Genomic DNA, 22,498 nt, shown 5'->3' on the forward strand with positions numbered 1-22,498 from the left:
TTTGAAAGATCGGGAAAAATCGTACAAAACGATGTCAAGTGACATTGTCAACTGTCAAATTCTGACTTTCTAATTTTGGGGTTGGAATTTTTATTACCGTTTCTCCACATTAATTTCATCTACCTGTTCACCAGTTCTACATCAAGGTGAACCATCATTCTTTTGGCCGGCGCAAAATCATCAAACCTTGACTAACCAGTAGTCATAAGAAATTCTATTCACAATGATCAGCTAAAAAGAGAGCACAAACGGAAAGATATAGCCAATTTCTAACACATTCAGTATCCACAAAATAAAGAAATGCTCAGAAGGAAAGAGAACTTTTTGCATCATTTTATAACAGGAAAAAAAATACTCGCTACAACCATCAATAAAAACCAACCGACTAATTTACCGACTGAAAAGCACACTCTCCATCTTCCATCTCCAAAACCTCTTTCCAAAGTGTGTCCCATTATCAAAGTGAACATTTTTCTATCGCTTTTCAAAAGTAACATAATAAAGGCGAGGATTCATGAAACGAGTAAGTAACTAATAAACCAAAAGGAATCTTACAATAATACAATTTTTTTAATCAGCTGGGGGAGACAAAAAAGAATGAATATAAAGAAACCAAGGGATTTTCCAGTTTCACTGGCGTCGCCAGATGACTTTCTTGTCCTTCCACCATCCGCCTCACCAACCATCCCCGGACAAAAAGGCAAAAAAACAAATTCAAAAGGAAGAAACAAAGGTACTGGGATATGTACATTTGATTTTGGTGCGTTTTCTGCTGTCGTTTGCAACAAACCACAAAGCCAAGTATCCGGACGCGCATATCAGTTGAGCCAAACACAAGTATAAATCGTTGCCAGGTTGATTTTTTTGGTTTTTGTTCCTGAGTATGCCAGTTCATACCATTGCCCATTCTTCCGCGACAATTCGACAACAGTAATTAGGAGCTTCCACCCGAATACCGCATGGGCCCGGTCGCTCGATGATGGCGATCGTGGCGCACGTGGGCTTTATGGTGCTTGGTCACTTCCGTAAATCCCTCCGTATCATTGCTCTCCTGGCCCTCTTCCTTCCCCATTTCCCCTTCAACTCCCCCGTTGATGTGACTGCTATCCAGCAGATACTGGCTGTCATGAATGCCGTTGACGGTCCCTTCATTTCGCTCGAAAAATGTAGCCCCATGCGCCACACCCTTCGGTCCGCCACCCCCAACCTCCACATGATTCCACTCCTGTTTCACCGAACGACGATCCTCCTGACTATGTCCACTACTGTCCAACGATGACTGCTTAGTCAACGGTGGGCCGCGATTACTAGCAGCGGAAGAACTAGACACGGAGGCTGATGCCGGAGGCAACAATTTATCACGGTTCATCTGAGCAACACGAGCGTAGCTGACGGTACCACTTTTCCCATTTTCAGCTAGCGAGACGCCTTTCACTCCTTCAGCAGCACCACTTGCAGAACCTGCATCCTCGGACTGTAAACAACATCCCGGGTAACGGCTAATTCATTTAAAAACAAAACAAATATCATACCTTTGGCGGACTGGACATCTGACTAGTCTTCACCAACTGTTTGTCGGGCGAGCGAGTTCCATCTGCTACCTGCATCTGCACTTCTATCTTTTTCCCGGGAGATTTAACTGGCGACATAGGTGCATTTATGGGGCTGCCATGAGGTGTCGCGCTGCCCGTACACCCTTGCGAATGATGCTCACCAGGAACTGGGGAGACTGTAGCAGCTGTTTGGGTCGCAGCAGATGAATTGGCTCGGCTGCGGTCAGTGCTACCGTCCGAACGGGCTCTCCCATCGACTCCATGGACCTCCCGTCCGCTTTTCGGTAGGTCGTCCGTACTGGATCCTTGCTCTTTCCTAAATAAATAATCTCATGAAATGCAGAAGTATATTCAGAATCTGACGAGACTGCAGATACAAAATGTCAGAAACGACAATTACGCGACAAAACTAACTTATCGGCTTGATGCCCCCAGAAGTTATGGCCAGATGACTGATTCCGTCCGCGTTCAACAATATCGGTCGAACATTCCGAATCAGCATACAGTTTTCCCGGTTGTTGACCAGCTTTCGGACTAACAACTCCACGTACAACGTCCGCCGCCGAAATATTAACAGAATGCGCTACCGCAGACTGACTTACATTGGTCGCGCCAGCAGCAATTTCCTAAGCAATTTGCAAAACGTCAGCCATCCACATCTACAACCCCTATTTGCCGCCCTCACTTCGCTTACCAGTGGACTCAGGCCCGGCAAAGGAGGGAACATCGTTGCTTCCAAATCGAACTTGGACGAGTTCTCTTTGGTGGAAATGGACTGCGAAACGGACGGCGCCTGGGAATCATTGTTACTCTGCACCTAAAGTCATCCACAAATCTTACAATTAGGAACAAACTTTCATTTTCTGACTTCAGTGGAACAATACCTGAACCTGTATTTCACTGGATGGCCGCTTTGGTTTTCGAGAATTACTGTAAATGGCACTGATAAGCACACTTCCCTCAGCGTTGCACTTCACTTGAAATACTCTAGACTTACGGGAAAGTATTGCGACGCTCCTCATGCCCAAATTGAGCCACCGACTGAGTTTCCTCTTGTTGTGGTGGAGTGTTGGATCCTGACCTCACTACAACCGGTGACGATGCACCGTAATTGCCGTTCATCGAACTAAAGCTGCCATGACGAGAATGGTTCTGATCAGGAGACAACTGATGGTTGCTGTTATTGTAGTCCAATCTGGATTCAGACATGGCGGAATTTCGTCCACTATTAGGAATGCTGCTGCCTCCCCGTTGATACCTACACAATAATAATTTATAATAATTTAACATACCAACCTGATCTTCCATCAAACTTTAAAACAAGCATTCATAATTGTATTACGGTTCTCTTTAATTTTAAACACACATACAAAATACCTAAGTTTGTACAAACGCAGCCAACAAACCAGTTCGAATGCTACAGAGAGGGAGACTAGAACAAAAAGCATACTTAAAAAATCCTCTTACTTCCGTATCAGAAAACTGTAACATTTCGTGTTTCCAGAAGAAATTAAGCATACCTTTCGCTCAAAATTGTTGCTTCATTACTGCTCTTGTGAAGGTGAAAACGGCAGAGATATAAAGAATTCCGATAATACCTAATCATGAATATTACACGCATTTAAAAGAGCGTACAACTTTCAACGGTAGTTCACCCTGCTGATCTGGTTCATGGTTGATTGCAACAGTAAACATTATTACTTTAATAATAAATCTAGACAAACTGGCTGTAGTCGAGGTCTGACAAAACCGAAGCTGAGTCTTATACCGGGAATTATTTCGTTGATCGTTCCAACCGGACATTCCCCCTCCTCGTCGTCCTCCTCCTCGCCCACGATTCATATGATGGCCAGTATTGCGATACATTGGAGGCGCAGCGGGCGGAACTGCGGCCGCTTGAGGCATAAAATTCATCTGATTTAACAGTACGTAAGTAGTCGGGTCCACGTAGGCATGCGAATAGCCACCGCCCGCCGCAGGAAATACAAGTAGCCCTTGATTCAGCGCCGCTTGACCCATTGTCATCGGATAAAACGGCGCATTAGCACCCGCCATCGGTGCAAACATAGGATACTGCTGGTTAGACAGGAGTTCACTGGGATTCTGAATCATGTGCATAGCTTCTTCGCCTGATACAGGAACTAGAAAAACAGGATAACAAGGATATTAATCCCATAATAACTAATGTTTACTGAAGCTGAACGTACCCTGTAAAGGACCAGCCATACCGGGTCCGGGACTAACATTATCAACACCCTTATACGTATTCATCACAGTTGCGGGGATCGCTCGAATTCGTACCTGTAAGTCGCCATCGTCACAAAACAGAATCGAAATCAAATTCGAATCGAAATCAATCAAATCAAGAAATAATCACGTACACATATAGGCTTTCCAAGGATTTCGCGAATTTCATCCCGTAAATATCGCACTGCTTCCAAAGCATCCGCTTCCTCCTCAAAATCCACATACCAGCATGTCTTATCAGCGCATTCATAACCGACTGGCTTAAAATTAGTTTTCGCGAACAAATCTTCGATATCCTGAAACACCATAACCATGCTAATAATTTATGAGACAAACTCTTAAAGGCCGTACGTACTTCCTTCTTGACATCCTCGAGCAGATCATGGATAACCACTGTTGTCCGCTGTTTGTCCGGAACGAGTAGCTTTGATTCCACCTGGTTCTGAACTCCGCGCACTTTCATTCCAGTGATATCCAATTCCAATTTCGGCGAAGCTATTTTCAAAGAACATAAGCTATCGAAAGATATCTTATTAGATTAAAATGATTTTAAAAAAATTGTCAGAAATGCAAAAAAAGACAGGAACTGCCAGAAAATTTACGATAAACCAACGGCTAACAAAGAACAACTCACACTTAATTGCCGTCGTTATCAATCCGATGTCGCCAGTCCATTTCGCAACCATTTTGAAGCCGGCAATCAAAGTTATTTCCACGTAACCATCTCCATCCATTTTCGATAACAGATATGTATCACGCGCTAAATTTTGCTTGGAGAAATAGTATTCTATCTGCGTGCGGATTGCAGCAAGGACCTCGGGATTGTCCGGTATGGCATTCTCTGTTATATGTGATAGCAGTTTAAAATAGCATCCCACTTCACATGTTATGTAAATAACCAGCCCGCACTTTCTCGCGTATAAATGAGCGGTAGTAGAAAATCAGGGAGATAAATATATAACTATCCTCACCTCGACCGACATGCATTTCGCTTATTGGTACAGCCGCGGCTGATAGCTCAGCGTTCGACGCGACACTGCTTCCGTAATCTGAACCGTCTGGAGATCCACGGGATGAGGAGAAAGACGACATCGGCATATTACCGATCTGTGGAAGCATCGCTGGCTCGTTGGGATGCATAAGCCATGGTTGAGCTGTCAAACAACCAACCATATTTAACTATCAATAATTTACAAACATCGTGCTCCGTTAAAGCCTAAACCGATAAGTTTATAAGGTTCAATAGCACCAGATCCAGGCTACATACATCTAACTTGTAAGTCTGCACAGTGCATACGTGAATAGAGACACCGCGACAGCATCTGATGAAAGTTATCAAGAAAATTAAACAAACCAACGGGAATCGTATTTATAAAATTGTATAATTACTATCCACATCGCATTAAAGCGGTACTGATGTCGTTACGATGAAACCATATCCGTTGTGATTCACTGTTCGAAAGTTGTTCCCTCAATACAACTGCACTTACCAACACCGTTCGCAAGCGCACCTGGAGCTACCATTGGGATATACTGCAAATCCTGCGAAAAATGTTGTTTTGGCTGCAAGTTGTACTCCACTCCTTGAGGCAGGCCAACCGGCATTCCCATATGTGAATTGCGACGGATCTGCGGGTTAAACGAAGCATGGATCAATTCAGCATGATACAGAATTTCTTCAACGAAATATTTTAATGCGTAAACAACTATGTGTTTATCATTACAGAAGCATATTTCCAAATCAAACCACGAATTACTTTACAGTCTATGTTACGACTATAAAACAAGCAACAGGTTTCGGCTCTCATGATCACTGTCATCAAGTGAGCAGTCAATTAGACGGCACTACGCGAAGCCCTACTTTCAGCCTTTGTCGACCTACTCTGTTCTGGTAGCACATCCGCATCAAAAAGCTTGAAACCACAGACACTGCTGGTCATCACGAAGTAAATGGCACTGTAGAACTCACTCGTCAACCCATGTTTTACTACTTGTTCTTATATTATGGCGAAACTGATTTAAGAGCATATCGCAAGCATATCTTCGCAGTACATAATCTGCAGCGGCTGCCTGTTAGCATGTCTCGATTCTATAAAATAATATGAGCGACAACGTCTCTAGAAACACTCTGAATGTATGAATCTGAATAACAAAAAAAGAAATCAACTTGCCGCCTTTATCGTACTTAAAAATAGTTCAACTAATCCAAAATTAATAATCCCGTCCTAATAATACTCATCCTCATCCTTAATAAATACTAAGGTAATACTAAAAATAAACAAAAAAGGCATTTATTAAAAGCTTTTCGGTTTTGAGAATAAGAAGAAAACTAAGGAAAGTCGTAAACAAGACTGACCGATTGTAACCTTCTGTTAATGGTAATTAGCGAAATCCTGAATGTTTACAAAATTAATAACGCCCAGAAGTTGAATATGCTGCGATATTATCATCTTAATAAGTACAATACTCCATTTACCATCACAAAGGCCGCAAATCTGTGCTCGGAACACTGGGCGAAGCGGATAAATTAAATGAGATATATTTGTTATAATTAAGTCTTGGTTACTCATATTACGTAAAAAATGTGTATTTTGTGCAGTATACTCAATAAAGTCATTTAGAACCCCGATTAACAGTTTCGGAAAGATTTAATCCATCCCGCCACGTTTGACATAGCACACTTTCGATTACTATATTAACTTACCACCGTGAATAATACAAGAGAAAAACGAGGAAAACAGCATATTAGTTATACGTACCATAATTACTGCCAAAAACACGCTTATTACAATTCATAGCGAATTTCCAGTTGGTTTTCGAATCAACAAAGAATTAGGCCTACCCTACTGCCACGGGTACAGTACCTATTGCGCTCATGTAAAGCAAACTCGGGCTCGTATAATTATTTAGTCACACTCGCACAGCATAGGAACGCCATTTAATTTACTGAATGCAAAGAAGTTCACTAAAAACTCCAGTAAAAATTATGGGTACAAAATGAATAACACTTTTGATTTTTTTCAGTGCACAGAATCCATAACCGTCAACACACGGTTAATATTGTCGAATTCCAAAGTACTGCTGCGGTAAAACAAAAAACACATCGTACCTTCTGATAAACAAAACACCTGGGCGATAATTCCGTACAAATATAAATATCTTCCGTTACAGTCATGGCATTTTCATGTAAACGACTCCATATATCGCTTTAGGGCAGAAGTCAACTAATTCTGTATCCTTCACTATTGCGCGTGAATAATTGCAGAGCCTTTAATACACCATATCACCACCGCATAAAAACCCCGATAGCTAAACACTGATTTGGCGATTAACTACTATTCTAGAATGGCCGCGAATTGCACATTTCTGCAGTAATCCATACAAGAACAAATAAAATTACAGCGTGCGTGTCTTTCGAAACTTTTTTCCGGCACTCCCAGAACGCATACTTTTGTATTGAGAGTAAGTCTAAAATGGAGATTATATGACAGACCAACACCATAGGGACAACACCACTATTTCCTCTCCTTTTCCCTTGTAAAATGCCTTTACGGTAACGTTGGCGGCTCAGCCAGCGAGTTAAAAATGCACGATCCACGCAGACACTTGCGTCACGATTGTCAACTAATCCCGTTCTCCTAACTTTCCCTCCAAGTTACCATATGCTCGTCCCATACATTGACATTTTCAAGAAACAGAATATCGCTTTATCCAGAAGTCAACTCATTCCATTCCTTCACATTGCCGCACGATCTTCACGAGCCTTTATAACCATTCACCACCGCCTAAAACACCATACTAAACACTCCTTTGGGATTAACACTATTCTAAATGGCCGGTTTGCCATCATAAGCAACTCCACGCAAGAACAAACTAAAATTAAGCTGCATGTTTTCAAACTTTTTTCCGGCTCGAACCATGACGTATTGATAAGCAAAATTTTTTCGACCAACACCATACGGAAAACCATATTTCTCTCCTTCTCCGGGAAAATGTTTACGGTATGTTAAACTTCTAGCCGCGATTAAAATGAGATCCAGATAATAATTGCTACGATTGTAAACTAATCCCGATAATAACTTTCCTTAGACCATCGCTCGCGCTACATTGACGTCGCCGAGCAGAAAGAACAGAAAACCATACCCTTTTTAATAATGCAATGTTTTGAATTTCCACAAGTGTATATATACCTGAATTACCACAAACCGCAAAAGTAATTCACCAACAGAAGTTACTTCGTAATTCTGCGCGCTCCTAACATCAACGTTTACAACATTAAAAACGGGAAGAATGTATGTGGAGAGCGGAGCCACAGGTTTTTCACAAGCCAATAAACGCTATGCCGCTCGCTACTCCACTTTATACCGAAGCAGCGTAGTGCGTACCGTTTGCCACCAGATAACCCACGGCACAGCATTGGCCGATGAAGCCATCCAAACTTCAACAACTTCGTAAACGGATCCGAACAATTCAATAAAGCATTCCCTAGTCTGTGTAAACCTGATATTACCATTTAGACAATACAGATGACAACTGACGGTTGTACCAAAAGTAAATCACAACAGACAAGTTAAAATACTGTAGTAAGTTTCATCCCTCAGTAGTGAAAATTCCCTGAGTGTTGAAAGTATCGGCGCTCATACAATTTATCTATGCGACACGTGACGGCTGGTAACAGAAAGTACTTACTACAGTAGCCTCACACTTGCCTAAGGATATTTTGGTCGCTAAATACTCCACGGATCGACAAACATGGCTTTGGATGGGTCTGCAAAAATCTGTCGACGACGAACTTTCTCAACCAAGCCGGCTTTTGGTGGCTTTACTTATGTATCGTGCGTCTCGCATAGAAGTACAGCATATCACACACACACACCAAAGATAACCCTAGGACGAAGGTAACTCACAAATTTTGCGTTTCGTGTACAAGTACAACCCATAAGCCAGTCACACCTTCACACTGGCTAATAAGAAACCACGGCAGACGCTTAAATTTGGCAAACATCAGAACCTTCCACCGCACATTGGTCCGCCTATATTACATCAGCTACAGACAGCTTATAAAAAAGTAACAATAATCGGATGCAACAGGAGTTGTGAAAACTTGAAACTTGTTAGAAACTGACTAACGTACATGGGCGAATCGTACAGAATTCCGTTCGAATCGTTGTTACTTATTCTCATGATGCTTCCGTCTACACAAAATGCTCAGTTAGACCTTCAAAAAGCGGTCAGAAACCAAAATAAGTGATACGGAGAACTGAATTTATTGAGAGTAAAATATACTGATAGCAAAATTCGGACTAACCAACATCGTACAGATTCTGGCATTTATAAACTGTTATTCAAATTCCAGTAAAACATGCGCCACAAATGTGCGGCACATCAAGGCATAATTACCTACAACACCACTGTCTATCTCATAGATCAAAACAATGTGTCCAGATGGGTTGATCACAACATTTTACTAGAGCCTAAAGCATTTTACTAAAAGCGCAATTACAATAACGCTTTAAAAAAACTGAATTCGCTCTGTAATATATACCGTTACGAACGTCATTAAAATCGCCAATTACTGTACTCCGCAAAACCGCGATGACATTTACACGTTCGCTTATCATCCAATGCTTATAACTGTTAATAAAATTTTATTAAAGGGTTATCAGTAAATGAATCGTACACATTATAATTATGACGGTACGAGTTTACAAAAAAAGTAGTATGTATGGTAATGCATGAGATCCTAACCGCCTTACATAGGCATACCATACCGTACACCTATTTTAATTAAAAACTGCTATGGCACAACAGAGACGTTTGCATTCTCCGATGCCAAGCCGAGTAGGAAGCTCAGAATCCAGAGTTTCCCATAGGCACAATGACACAATCGAATAATGAATACAATGGCTCGTACAAGTCTTAGATAGAATTTATATTTTATATATTTCAAATGTGGCATCACAGTGTTTTACGTTAAGCGTTTCACGGGATTCCCTGTGCAGCTGAGAGCATCCGCAGTTTACACCCGCTGTTCGTCCACACCCAGCCTGTTGCGTGCACTGCTGTTGTCACTTCCGGTTGCAATCTACGCAAGGAATTTGGTGTAGCTTATCCTGAGAGTGACACCCACCCTCTAGACACCCGGCAGCCTTTTCAACAGGATGTTTCCCGGAATAATCACTGTTTCACAACCTATTTCTGCCAGAGTAGGAACTTCTCCTAGCACTTTTAGACATGCTTCCTGATCTGGCGTACCAAGTGCAATTTTGTTAACAATCGCTTGTTCAAAATTTATTCTATTGTCTACGTCACACTCCGCAGAAGTACAGCGCTAAAATCTGAAGTTCTGAGCCCAAAGATGCTATGATCAACAGTCATCATGTCAGCAACGTGAGCCTGCTGAGACGTCAGACCTACCGGCAATCAAACTGAAGCAATGCAAACGCGCGTGACGAATCTGACGAGTGCAAAATTGTATCCACTACTTTTATAGCGCCTGTTTAATGCCAATAAAGCATGTAAACCGCGCAATACTGCACATTTCGTTCTGGAACTGCAACTCACTGGTTCTTTCCCTTTCTAGTCAGTGCTTCCGTTAAATTTCCACCGATCACGGTGACTATCATGTTCACTCATACAGACACGCCCCTATTCCCGATCGCAAACAACCAGATGATGCAAAAATGACCAAATTATTACTAACGATCACAGATACAAGCACTTTTCACCAAGAATTATCTAAACAGAGGATTTTTACACTCACGTCGTATTCATTGCAAAATCAAGGAATTAAAATGCCACACGTCCGTAATTAAACAGTTCTCAACCACTCTGTCTTTACTGCGAAGTTTACAACCGCTCACTCTGGTTCAGCTATAGCAGAAACCGCTTTTCCCAAAACCAAATGTGGCGCAAAATCTCATAACATACAAGCCAGGAAACTAATATCACGTAAACATTTTATATTTTTCGCTTGCTACATGTTCCCTTAACGATTTAATTCTCCGGAAAACTTGTTTTAATCCCCTTGAAAAAAATAAAAATGATAGTGGTAAAAATGCATAAATTTCAATGTAACGCACCAATAAACTTGGGGACATTTTGTACGGCAAGAGAACGAATAAAATGCAAACGGCTGCCGGAAAGACGTTGCGAGGAGGTCGCACGGAGAAGCTTCTAGCTTCAGTTATCAAAACACCGTAATTTACGGCGAAACACACTTCCACGGTCTCGAGAAACAGCGTTATGCTACGGGCGGGGTTCTCTCACTTTCGGGTTTCATGACGGTGCGTGGATTCAGTCAATAAAAATAGGACTATATAAAATAAACTAACAAGGGAATCACTAAACAACCCACAGACACGCGTACCTCATCGTGCATGTAGTTGTAGGGCATCTGCCCCGGCCATGGTCCGCGCACCAGCCCATCTGCTCCCTGGCCCATCAACTGGCCGTGTCCCCGGCGGCCGCCATCCTGCGGGGCCATGCCCCCCATCGGCACATTGTGCGGTGGATAGTAGTTGTTGTGGTTGTAGTTCTGATAAGGCCTATTGTCGTTCCGTCTATAATTCTGATTAAAATTCTTTGGTCCACTGGGATTATTGTAAGGCATATTAGGTTTTTGAGCACTCATCTTTCAATCACAACTGCCAAACCCACACGCACAACAAGTGCTGTAAAATCAGAAAAAAAGCTATTCAGCCAATTGTTATAATGATATAAATAACAATACATGATTATACATCCATCCGCAATTGGAAAACGGCTATGACAATGACATGCACAAACATGATGGAAAAGGGCGACTTACAAAATCCACACGCCTGGGCGGCTAGAAAACACAAGAACACAAATGATGAAGACAAACAATGGAAAGAAGTGAAGTGATTCCCACGATAGACGAGTGTAGACCAACCCAGACGACGCTTCCTGGTACAAAAATTCCAAGATCCCAAAACAGACCCCAAGCGGATCGTGGAATGGATCAAAGAATAACCCACGCCGAACAGCTTACGATTAACCGATTGTACGGTAAGTTCAGATGATAATCGCAGCGAATTCTTGACCAATAAAAACTTCTAAGGCACATCAATATCACAAAAACTCGTCACAATACCCTATTACAGAGGGAAGTCGTTGTGGGAGAAGTCGAGAAGCGTACGGAGTTATGGAGAACTCGCTGGGGATCCCGTATTGCGTGCAGTCACCATTGGATCTCGATCTGCATCTGCGGTTCTTTACAATTTACAAATCTCTACTTGTAAAAGGTACAGTATGTTAGGGAACCAACATAAAGGTGAGACGAAAACAGATGGAATCAACAGATAAAAACTCCATACAAATAAAATGGAATTTAGGGTAAAATACCGTAAATACCAAATGTTTTGCTGTTGCAGTGTTGCTTTTGCTAGCCTTTACTGCTGTGAAGAAATTCGGCAGATCCCACCTGACGGAACAGAACGGCAAACGCTAGCGCAGTGTTATAGCGAGACCGCACGTCTGACAGAGGGCGCATCCTATCCTGTCTTTTTGCGCCGCTCGGCGCTCGTACGACTGCGAACGAGTACGTACTTAAATCACAAAGTACTGTACTAAATACTGGCGACACATAGCACAAGCGGGAAGCAGCTGCATACAAAGTTGATACGGAAGAATCGGCGGAAGAGCGAAAGAAAGCGAAAATTTCGTTATTTAAAAATTAAAATGTACTTTTGTTATATTTTGCTAATCTTGCGTTAGATAATTGAAGCCGAAATTTGTATTTTCTACAGTTACGTACGAACAATTCATTTAAGAATAACTTTACCGCATTCATTTCCCAGATGACAAGCTATGAATAGTGAGTAATTGGTTTTACCTTCCGTCCGATTTACCAAAATGCTTGCAGCTGAGCTTTGATTGCTGTTTGCAGCGCGTACCACGCGGTGACACCATCCGCGATAGTCTAATTTTCACGTATTTCTGTGGTTATACCATGGAGGTTTTCGGATCTGACAACGAACCAGAGCGGGAAGACGACTCGTTTCGAATTCCGGAAGCCAGTTCGTCTCGTGTGAACCTCCTTCCTTGACTGCCCAAACATTGCCCGTGTACATTCGGCGTGGACATGCACACGAACAAGTCGTCTTGGCGTACTTCCCCGCCGGACCCTCTGGAGCGCAGCTGAGTTCGCGCATTACCGCCGTATGCCGAAATAATGTTGATGGTCGCGTCCGGTGTGAATTGTCCGACTCCACGATTCACGGACGAGAAGAAACCTCGGAGGGAATCCCCATTGATTATCAGCTGATCTGTCAGTCTTCCACCGTCCCGTTCAGTGCCTACAGGACCAATTATCACGCCGTGAAGCGGGATGGAAAACTGTACCTTACACCCATTGATGTCGTCCATATGAAGACCGTACTGGAACCCAAAGGTGTGCGCAATGAGACCCAACGCGTCGGCATCGTGTCGCATGGCTTCCAGCAAGCCAATCGGGCCGATCCAGCGGCGTCCACGGGAAAATGGATCTCTTTCAAACCGAACCTCACGACGGATCCTTCGTGCCTTAACGTTGATGGGAAAAATATTCTCAACAATCCTTCCTTAAGGGTGGAAGATGACGCCAGTTTCCAGATTGTGATTGATTGTGCTTTGGGTAAGTTCGCCAAGCGCAGGCAGCGATACAAATTAGATCGCAGATGGTTCCAACCGCGTGAACTAACTACCATATATCTGAGGTCTGTATTTCGTTTTCTGCTGTTGTCTCGGGCTGATTCTTCTGCCTAATTCTTCTACACAATAGCTTTTTTGCATTGTGTATGTTTTACAATTTTCTTTTTTTCCGTAGCACTTGGACCACAAAGTTGTCCAACCGGATCGAAAACGTCCCTCCCGATGGCAACCACAGATGTCGGTAGCAGTATGAGCGCTTTGTTCAAAGGTTCGCGCGTACAACGCACAGCGGTTATCCAGAAGAAGATGAATAAGCCTGTGGAAGAAACTATTGGCATTCTCAGCAAAAACGCGTATTTGGTGCAGGGAAACTGGGTTGGTCCGGGCAGCCTTTTCTTCAAAGCGGGCAAAGGCGTGTCCATTCCATTTTCCATGTGCTTCGATTATCTGCTGTATTACTTCCACAAAGACAGTATTGTGGACATTTCAGTTCCTAACAAATTGCTGAACCTAAAGAAGGATAGTCTCCTGAGCCTGACGAAAATGGTATCGCAGCATATGAGCGGAGAGAGGTGGAAGTTCTGTGAAGAACCGGATAAGGAATTTATGCAGTCTTATCCAGATATCGTCAGGCAGCAACGGGCGGCATGGGAAGAAAGGCGACTGGAGATCGAGCGGTTTGTTGCCGAGTGGCAGAGGCAGAGCGCTGTGGGTGGTGTAAATGCGGATGCTCAAAATAATTCTGCGCAGGCTGCAGAGGAAACCACCGCCAATCCGGCTGCAGGACCAAAAAGTGTTAAATCGGCACTGGCGGAAGTGGCGTTGCTCAAAGGAAAGCAAAAGGCGATTGCCAAGCCGACGCTTCCGATTAACGGCGCTGCCGTGATTCACTCACGAAATTCGGCTATCGGAAAACGTTCGTTTTCCAAAGTCGATCCACCTGTGAACGGCAATCCTAGTGGGGCTAAGCGAAGATTCACTCGGTCAGCAAAGAGATAATTTATTGATGCTAACGATGTTGCAGTAGTTGATTTCCGAGGTGTCGTGGCCAGTAACTGACAATCTGAGCGCTTGTGAATTGAATGGCGCAAAAAGTACGGTTCATGTTTCCTTCATTTTTTTTCTGAAATCTGCTTTTGTCCAAATTCGATTGATCTTTTACGAACATCGCTATAAACCGGATAGCACCTAGTCCTACACTACGTTATGAAATTATTGTTGGGCTTGGTTATCGAGCACTGCATTAGCCAGTTAACTGTCACTCTCTCAGTAATTTCGATTTCATAGCGTAAGAGGTACCGAAAAGTCAGAAATAGTCAGTACGTAGTGGAAACTAACAGAAGGGATGCGATCGTAAGCTATAAAAAAATAAAACAGCACGTTAAGTAGCTGGCAAATCCACGAACTATATAGTATATACAAATAACCAAAAAGATCTGTCTTTCACCCAAAAAGCAAATTTGCCTGACTATCATAAAGGCAAAGCACCCACAACTGTTTACAGAAGTCTTGATTCTCAGTCAAAATCCAGATCATCCTGCAGGTTACGGTTCGGAGGCTGATTTCCGCGCTGATTCGCCGACTGTTGGTTTGGGCTGGTATAAGTAGCTTCCGACATATCACTAATGCCAGATTGCCCTGAAGGACCACTGGAACTGGCCGAAGTATTTCCGCCACTGGCGGTAGCAGCATCGTTTCTGGCTGGTGGGTTGGCATTTGCAGGCAACGACGCTTGGGGCCGAAAAGCCTGAGTGATAGACCCAACCAGAGACTGCAAAAATTGGGGAATACCTTGCCCTGCCTGATTTTGTCCAGAATTTTGAGGGTTAGCCGGATTGACCATCCGTGGCCCTTGCTGGTGTTGATCTGCGACTCTGCAACAAAGACTCAATTTGACATAACGACAACCAACAACAAACACTAGCATATGGAATCTGTCATTCTGGATCACCAATATTCAGACGAAAAACAGAATCATTATATACCTCTGAGATGTACACGGCAGAAAACAGAGGGAAAACAATGACGCCAGTGTAATACCTAATAAGTAACCGACTAAGACAAACGCTGGCAACCATAACAAAAACTAACCTTACTGACAACTATAACTGGAAAAACACTGCATGCTCCATAACTTCTGCAAAACTTGCAGTCCGAACGTACCTTGGTTGTGCGTTTGGCGGTTGCTGCTGAGCGGTTGGACGTGCCGCACCACCGGGTCGCGATGTGCCAGGTTGTTGCGGATGAACCTGCATGTCCAGAACGATGGTCGGTCTGGCCGGGTCGTTTAGATACACCTGCCCACTCCACACCACAGCATCATGGGCATTGGGAGCTTGATTCGCCGACGATCCGCCCAAGTTAGCCATTTGCACACGACCGGCAGGTTGCTGCTGCGCAAAGAAGGGCTCTTGCATTCTGACAGGTCCGCCCATTCCACCTCGCGCCATGTTCTGGTTTTGATACATAGGCTGAAAGGCAAATGTAGTATTCTGTTGTGGCTGTTGCGGAGCAAATGCCGGCTGCTGTCCCTGTCCGAACCACAAATTAGGGCCGCGCGGTGGCAGTTGCTGTTGAGCTGGACGAATATGAATGTGCGGGATGACGTTAGGAATGTGCTGCACTAGTCCCGCATTGTTGCCGGCAACAGCATCAGCAAACTGCTGCATCCACACTCCTTCAGCAGCGTTCTGGTTATTATTTTCCGGTCCGAAATGAGCTCGACAGATGGGACAATTTCCATGCTATGTAATCACGGAATGATAATATTATTTCATGTCAGCGAGAGCCGAATATCGAGATTCTTACAATTAACAACCAACGGTCAATGCACGATCCGTGGAACTGATGTGTCTGCAACGAAAGACTGTTTTTATAATAGCATATAAGCTTGGGTGCCTACACACAACCTCTAAGAATGCTTCACACTAAAAATATGTTTTTGAGCCCACAGAAGCCGAAATATGAACACAGGCAACAAAATAGCATCAGGTAGGTACAGTAGAGTAAGTACTTACACAAGCTAATTCTTTGAAAGGCTCCGTAACGTTGAAATTTTCCAGGCAGATAGAACAAGATTTATTTTCACCTAGAATCAAAAGCACTTGTGCATATCATTACCCGCAGCCACACATAACATATTCTTTACAATTAGCACAGAAGGAAGCTTTCGATGTGATTGCATTACATCTTATGGTAAAAGTTTGCACTTTGCAGCACCACCACTCCAGAATGCCTGTTGCAGTGTCCAGACTTACCAACCATTTCCTTTGTCACTGCCTGCGTGGGAATTCGGTCAACATCCTCTTGCCTACAACACATTAATATCAGACGCTTCAGTGTAACTTGAAAACGCTCAGAATTAAACAACACCACTAATTGTGTAAAACAATTTAACTCGATCAATTCACAATCTGTCTGCACGGGGGGGGGGGTAAAACTGCTAATTGTAAGATGATACAAACTCACGTAATAGGCGGTGCGCCACCGTGCTGCGCAAGTTGGTTGAGAAGTGTCGTAACAGCTTCCTCCAAATTTTCCATTATGTTATTAAAAGGTCCGCCGAAGATTTGAAACACGTTTTGAATACTAAAAAATTCCAAAGCGACGTCATGTCAGAATACGCAGGTACTGACAAATGCTCAGTCCAGAATAAAATGAACGACAATTACTTCGGCTGTCCATTTTCTTCAGTTCCCACTCCAACCAAGAGTAGTCCATCTTGCTGGCCCTGCGCCTGCGCTTCTTGGCCCTGTGAGGCCAAGGAAGGAGGCACTTGTCCTTGATGGTTCACATTGGGGTGTATGTTAGGATTCATACTAGCATTCATGTTCGGATTCATATTAGCTGGCCGAAAAAACGGCATCTGTAGTGGAATGGTAACTTGAGGCTGTGGACCTACGCCTCCCGGCGGCATCATGGGAGGCATTCCAGCGGGCGGCGGCATCATCGGGGCCATGGGAACCGGCACTCCAGGAGCCATCTCGGCCACTGGAATGCTCATCATCCGCGGTTGCCATTGCTGGGGCACGTGCATCATGGGCGGAGGGCCAGGAACAAACTGCATTTGGCCGGGGAGTACAGGAGGACGCGGCTGGCCCATGGGGAAGGACATTGAACGCTGGGCATTGTAAGCCTGGCCCATGCCTTCCGGCACCGGCACATGCTGTGTGATGGTCATTTGGCCTTGAATGAATGGGCGCGGATTATGCCCTGGTACAGATGTACTGCGTGCCGACACCATGTTTGGCCGTATTCCCGCAGGAAAATTCCCACCAGGCGGCATTCCACTCTCTACCAACAGTTACAACTTACAGTTTAATTTCAAACGAGTTCAAACAAGCTCCATGCCGCCACGGTAGCACAGGGTGCTCTTCTCCAATGTTACAATATGAAATCTTGCAATCGCAACGGGAAAACACGACACTTACGCTGATTTGGAAACTGCATTCTCATGCCCATCGGTCGGAAAAACTGAAAAAAGACAGATTTATCGCGCAGCAGCAACGGGTACGCAGATACACACTTACATCTCCCTGCGGCCCTGATCCATTGGCGCGAGGGCCAGTGGATGTAACGCGCCGATTTGGCTGATCGCCAGCAATGTTATCGCGCGGAGGAGGGAACGGATCATCAGGCATTTCCTGGATGAATCCTCCTCCACACCGACGACAGGTAAACGTCTAAACCAGTCAATCTACGTATAAGGTTAATGGGAAAATTTCAAAGAAACACTTCAGACAGCGTATGCTACTCACAGCTGAATCCGCCTGGGTCTGGTTCATGCACTGATAGCAGTAATATTGTCGAACAGCGGCCATGATTGCGTCCCTCTGCAACACTACTCACGAGTGAGTATGAAAAGGCAAAAACTACTGAACCTTTGATTTGTCTTATTGAATTCAAAACGCACAACGCATTACAAATTTCAATCGTTTAACATCGCTTATTAAAGTCAATGCATAAACAAAACTATACATAGTGCTTTTGCCCAGTCTCAACGCAAGCCTGTTTACTTATAAGAGAACTGGCTCGATTTTCACCAACTCGTTCGCTTTAAAAAAAGCCTCTAACTGGTAAGCTTTAGCTAACACGAAAAACAGAAGTAAATTAATTCAAATCAAGAAGACTAAGGAGGGAAGACCACGAGCACAAGATACACAAGCTTCCGTTACCAAGGAAAGCGATTTTCATCTGACTCCTCGAATCGATAACATTACAAAAGCTGAAAAGCAAAGCTGAGCGGATGGTGAGCTTCGTTACGGGCATGATGATACCCTTGAATTGTTGACGAGTCTGATTCACATTTTACACCATTGCTGGCGTTTCATACATATTACATAGTACATACCTATTAAACCTTCTGTCTTTCCCGGATACCACAATGGGATGCACAATATGATCCAGAAAGCCTTTGAAAGGACTCAACAACCGTGATCCAGAAAAGAAACTTCCAGAACTTTCCCGAAGAATTTACGTCTACCGATCTCCACTAAGAACTATTTAGCACGTACTCGGGAAGTAGCAATCATTGGCTTGTTCCAGTTCAGCTGCGGCCACTCACACTGCTTTCCTCTTCTTGGATCAAATCTAAAAACTGTAGCGAATCGAAAATGGCGTAATATCATTAACTTGTTATTAAGTTGTGTTTTCGCATTAACTTCAGCTTGTGATATGCAAAATATTTTGTGACTGTCAGCTGAATGACGCAACTGTGCTGTTTAGGCCATGCAGCCGTTTATGCACGCACATCTGTGCCTACACTAAAGAGTACAGACCTACAGAGTGAACACGTTGCACGTAGCGTAGCGTATTCCGACGTAAACGTCAATCAATGGTGGCGGTAAGTGTAACTGCCGGTAAGAATGTTTCACAAAGCAGACCCATTTTTCACTTCGCCTTACCAAAAATCACGAAAAAAGATTTACCACAAAATGCAAATTTATTGAATACGCACTAAAGCTCTATGTCAAGAAAAGGAAGGCGAACGCAAAAGAACCAACCTACCCTGCAATGTGCCAACCTTAATACGTACATCGCCAATTGGCAAACAGAATACCAAACGAACTGCTAAAAAATATTCAGCTATACTACAGTGCCAGAAAAAAGGCTTCAGGAAAATTAAAACCCACAATTATGTTCTCAAGATCGACAAAAATTCATATCTGAGATCATCCAGCGACAAAAATTTATAAAATTCGCACAAGAAGAACACTATTCAGTCGATAACTTCCATTTCTTCCGGCGACTGAACCCCCATTCCCAATTTTTTATTTGAATTGATCATCTGATTATCGGCCTTGCGCTTGCCAAGCTGCGGCTCAGCAATCGCCTGCTGTTGTACTTCTTCCATCTGTTTGAGATCTCCGGTGACAACGAAAAGCTTTCCATCCGGTAATTCCTCAACGTGACTAATAGTGACTTTAATTTCATATTCCTGCAGAAAATCTTCGCAATTCAGTCTCGTTCCATCTTCTACGCCGAAAAAGTTCAGTGGTTTGTCCCTGTTTTTTAAGCCTTCGTCTTCGCTGGAAATGATGATTCTGCCCGAGGAATCGTCCAGCTCGACATCCGGAGCTGTCATCTTCAAATATCCCTTCAATATCGTGTCCTGAAATTCCTTGATAGTCATAATTTTCACATTCACGGCGATGCCGATTTCCACGTGGTCAGCGCAAGACAAACAACCCTTAACCGGTTCCTGCAATCGTGTTGGATTCACAATCTTATCGCGTCGTTTGGGATTAACAGCCGGCACAACATCTCGGAAAACCTTGTTAATCACCACACGGCATTCATCTGACTTAGCCTGAAGCAGCTTAATTGCATTAAAAATAATAAATCCCGCCACCATCGCATTCGTGGACGCTATGGCGGGAATAATATTTCCCGCCATCTGTTTGATATCAAAACGCGACAACACAGCTATTCCAAAACAATGCGCTCGTAAATTAGCACAGGCAGTGACGAAGTCCATAGAATTTTCGTCGTCTTTATCCCAGACCAAAGTTTCCAGTTGCTTCAATGTTGCCTTCAGTGCATTAACCGATTTCATGAAGACCTGGGCGTTCTCCTTCATCGACCATACTTGCTTGTCTTCATGCTGCCCTTCTACCGCGCTTACGGACGGTAAATTTTCGGCGTGCTTAAGCAATTCGTGGATATTCAACGGCACTGGTGCCTTCCGTCGACCTTCCCACAACTTATCCATGCTTAGCAGGTATTTTATATCCACGTTGAATAGTTTTTGAAAAAGTTCAATGGGATTGTAGCCACACGCTTCGGCAATACTTCGGGTCGACACAGATTTATGCTGAACATTCTCTCCATTGCTACCATTTGCGGTATCTCCAAAACCGTTCGCAGCATGAGCAGTGTGCACTTCGGGATCAGCCGTATCCGGAGAAACATCTTGATCTGGATCGGCTTCACCAAATAACTGATTAAAAAGGTGTTTAGCCCATACAATGCAGTGGATAGGCTCGCTGGGTGTGTTGCGAATTGTGCAGCCCGGAAACGTTTTTTGGGGTACTGGCGGAACGCAATCGAAACATTCGGTCTTGCCCTGAAAAAAATGCAACACTGTGGTATACATACAACACATCTTCGATTTAAGTTTACATATCAGCAGGCAGTAACTCGATAATGTACTCACAAAAATCCCCTACAACAAATCGTTGTTGATCATCATCAATCCATTTCACAACCAACAAACTAGTTCACTTTTCATAAACAGAACAGGTAAGCAATATACTTCTGCGTGTGCCTCTTTATGCTGAAATACACAGAATTAACAGCTTGTTTCAATTTCAAGTGCACTGGCTACTTTTACAATGGTCAAACATTTTATGATCAAACATTTTCGAGCCTGCGGAACTGATATAATCGCTTCTGATGGTGAGATAACGTCCGTTACCTTAATAATGACGCGGCAGTTGCCCAAATATCCCGAACTCCCGCTCTCAATCAACGGAACGTTGGCAGCCAGACACATCCGGTTAACATGACTGCGAGCAGTAACATTATCCAAAGCGTTCATCACGATATCAAACTGGGAGAAGAACTTCACATTAAAGCGAGGCCTGCAAATATCAATGATGTCATAAAGCAGGGTTGGGACATGGTATGTGTATTACACAGACCATGGTAGCGGTAAGTTTATCATTCGGGGAAACTCGATACTTTTCCGCTTGCTGAACTAAAAAGTGAGTCTTCATCCTACCACTTACTTCATGATGCTGTCGTGATGCCAGGTAATTTTGGCTTCTGGACACATTTCAAGAGCACTTGTGGCAGCGACCTGAAATTACAACACTGATATTAATGAGTGCACTTTCGGTGAAATAAACACTAATCCTTTACTGGCTTTACAGTTTACACTCATGAAAATCTTCAGCCTAGGTTGCTCAAGAAAACGGTTTCAGCAACACTGCGAGAGGAACCAAAAACATTAAATCAATTCACCTCTGCTTTGGGTTTGCCCACATGCTCGCTGCGGAAAAGGAACTGTCTGTTCAGGTTGCTCACTTCGATCGTGTCCAAGTCAATCTAAAGCCGAAGTCAAATAACGTCCCAGTCCATTTTAGTCAAAACAAACAACCAAAATAAAGCCGTTTCGTTTTTCAGTATTGCAGTCACCAGACCACTGTAACGCCTCCCTTACCAATTCTACGTTGCGAAAACCGGTCAGAAGCAAGTTCTTCAGCAATTCGCAGCCAATACCACCAGCGCCGACCATGAATATCTTCGCGTTATGGATTTTTTCAGCCGTTTCAGGGTCGAAGGCCATGATTCTCGGAATATTAGTGATTTACACCAGCTTGCCCGGGAAATTCCAGCAGATTGTCTCTCGGCTTAAAATGTCACCGCAATATTTGGTACTTAATCGAACTCATACGAACCAGCAAAAAAATCAAAATCCAGGCGCTGCAGTTAAACAAATTTTTAGCAAGCAAATCGAAGAACGAAAAGATTTTGTGATCAGAGACTGAGAAGGCGACCGGCCAGTGAGTGACGAGGCGAGCCAACTTGCGCACAAAACGCAC

The 22,498-nt window shown here is 43.6% G+C and overlaps 4 protein-coding genes across 9 annotated transcripts; 1 reads left to right on the forward strand and 3 right to left on the reverse strand.

Annotated features, from left to right (window-relative positions):
• Positions 1–66: 66 nt before the first annotated feature.
• Positions 67–12,264, reverse strand: LOC129586236 (la-related protein 4-like). Of its 5 annotated transcripts, XM_055479324.1 has the most exons (16): positions 11,716–12,264; positions 11,611–11,631; positions 11,170–11,473; positions 5,291–5,429; positions 4,772–4,954; positions 4,435–4,641; positions 4,156–4,295; positions 3,935–4,096; positions 3,761–3,854; positions 3,322–3,694; positions 2,551–2,811; positions 2,438–2,483; positions 2,248–2,370; positions 1,968–2,179; positions 1,533–1,869; positions 67–1,474 (listed from the first exon to the last, which is right to left on the reverse strand). In XM_055479324.1, exons 3-16 carry the CDS (start codon positions 11,431–11,433, stop codon positions 935–937), a joined length of 3,081 nt encoding a protein of 1,026 aa, XP_055335299.1. In that variant the 5' UTR covers positions 11,434–11,473; positions 11,611–11,631; positions 11,716–12,264; the 3' UTR covers positions 67–934. The 5 variants fall into 5 exon arrangements, with proteins under 5 accessions (XP_055335299.1, XP_055335298.1, XP_055335302.1 ...); XM_055479323.1 differs by having other exon boundaries at positions 11,611–12,264; XM_055479327.1 differs by lacking the exons at positions 11,170–11,473; positions 11,611–11,631; positions 11,716–12,264 and adding an exon at positions 8,510–8,648.
• On the forward strand, positions 11,968–14,645 carry LOC129586357 (uncharacterized). Its single transcript, XM_055479540.1, has 4 exons — positions 11,968–12,072; positions 12,712–12,755; positions 12,806–13,437; positions 13,630–14,645. Exons 1-4 carry the CDS (start codon positions 11,968–11,970, stop codon positions 14,451–14,453), a joined length of 1,605 nt encoding a protein of 534 aa, XP_055335515.1. The 3' UTR covers positions 14,454–14,645.
• Positions 14,646–14,691: 46 nt separating this feature from the next.
• Positions 14,692–19,171, reverse strand: LOC129586249 (uncharacterized). 2 transcript variants are annotated; one of them, XM_055479357.1, is made up of 11 exons: positions 18,805–19,171; positions 18,212–18,286; positions 17,984–18,136; positions 17,885–17,927; positions 17,126–17,747; positions 16,923–17,042; positions 16,712–16,764; positions 16,472–16,542; positions 16,263–16,307; positions 15,618–16,198; positions 14,692–15,328 (listed from the first exon to the last, which is right to left on the reverse strand). In XM_055479357.1, the coding sequence occupies exons 2-11, from the start codon at positions 18,272–18,274 to the stop codon at positions 14,971–14,973; spliced, it is 2,109 nt and encodes a 702-aa protein (XP_055335332.1). In that variant the 5' UTR covers positions 18,275–18,286; positions 18,805–19,171; the 3' UTR covers positions 14,692–14,970. The 2 variants fall into 2 exon arrangements, with proteins under 2 accessions (XP_055335332.1, XP_055335331.1); XM_055479356.1 differs by having other exon boundaries at positions 18,212–18,294.
• A 215-nt stretch (positions 19,172–19,386) lies between these two features.
• LOC129586215 (SUMO-activating enzyme subunit 2-like) lies at positions 19,387–22,436 on the reverse strand. Its single transcript, XM_055479291.1, has 5 exons — positions 22,117–22,436; positions 21,918–22,001; positions 21,683–21,753; positions 21,370–21,535; positions 19,387–21,018 (listed from the first exon to the last, which is right to left on the reverse strand). Exons 1-5 carry the CDS (start codon positions 22,240–22,242, stop codon positions 19,672–19,674), a joined length of 1,794 nt encoding a protein of 597 aa, XP_055335266.1. The 5' UTR covers positions 22,243–22,436; the 3' UTR covers positions 19,387–19,671.
• Positions 22,437–22,498: the final 62 nt, after the last annotated feature.

Source organism: Paramacrobiotus metropolitanus, unplaced genomic scaffold (assembly GCF_019649055.1).
Source record: "Paramacrobiotus metropolitanus isolate TYO unplaced genomic scaffold, Prichtersi_v1.0 Parri_scaffold0000020, whole genome shotgun sequence".
Classification (NCBI taxonomy): Eukaryota; Metazoa; Tardigrada; class Eutardigrada; order Parachela; family Macrobiotidae; genus Paramacrobiotus; species Paramacrobiotus metropolitanus.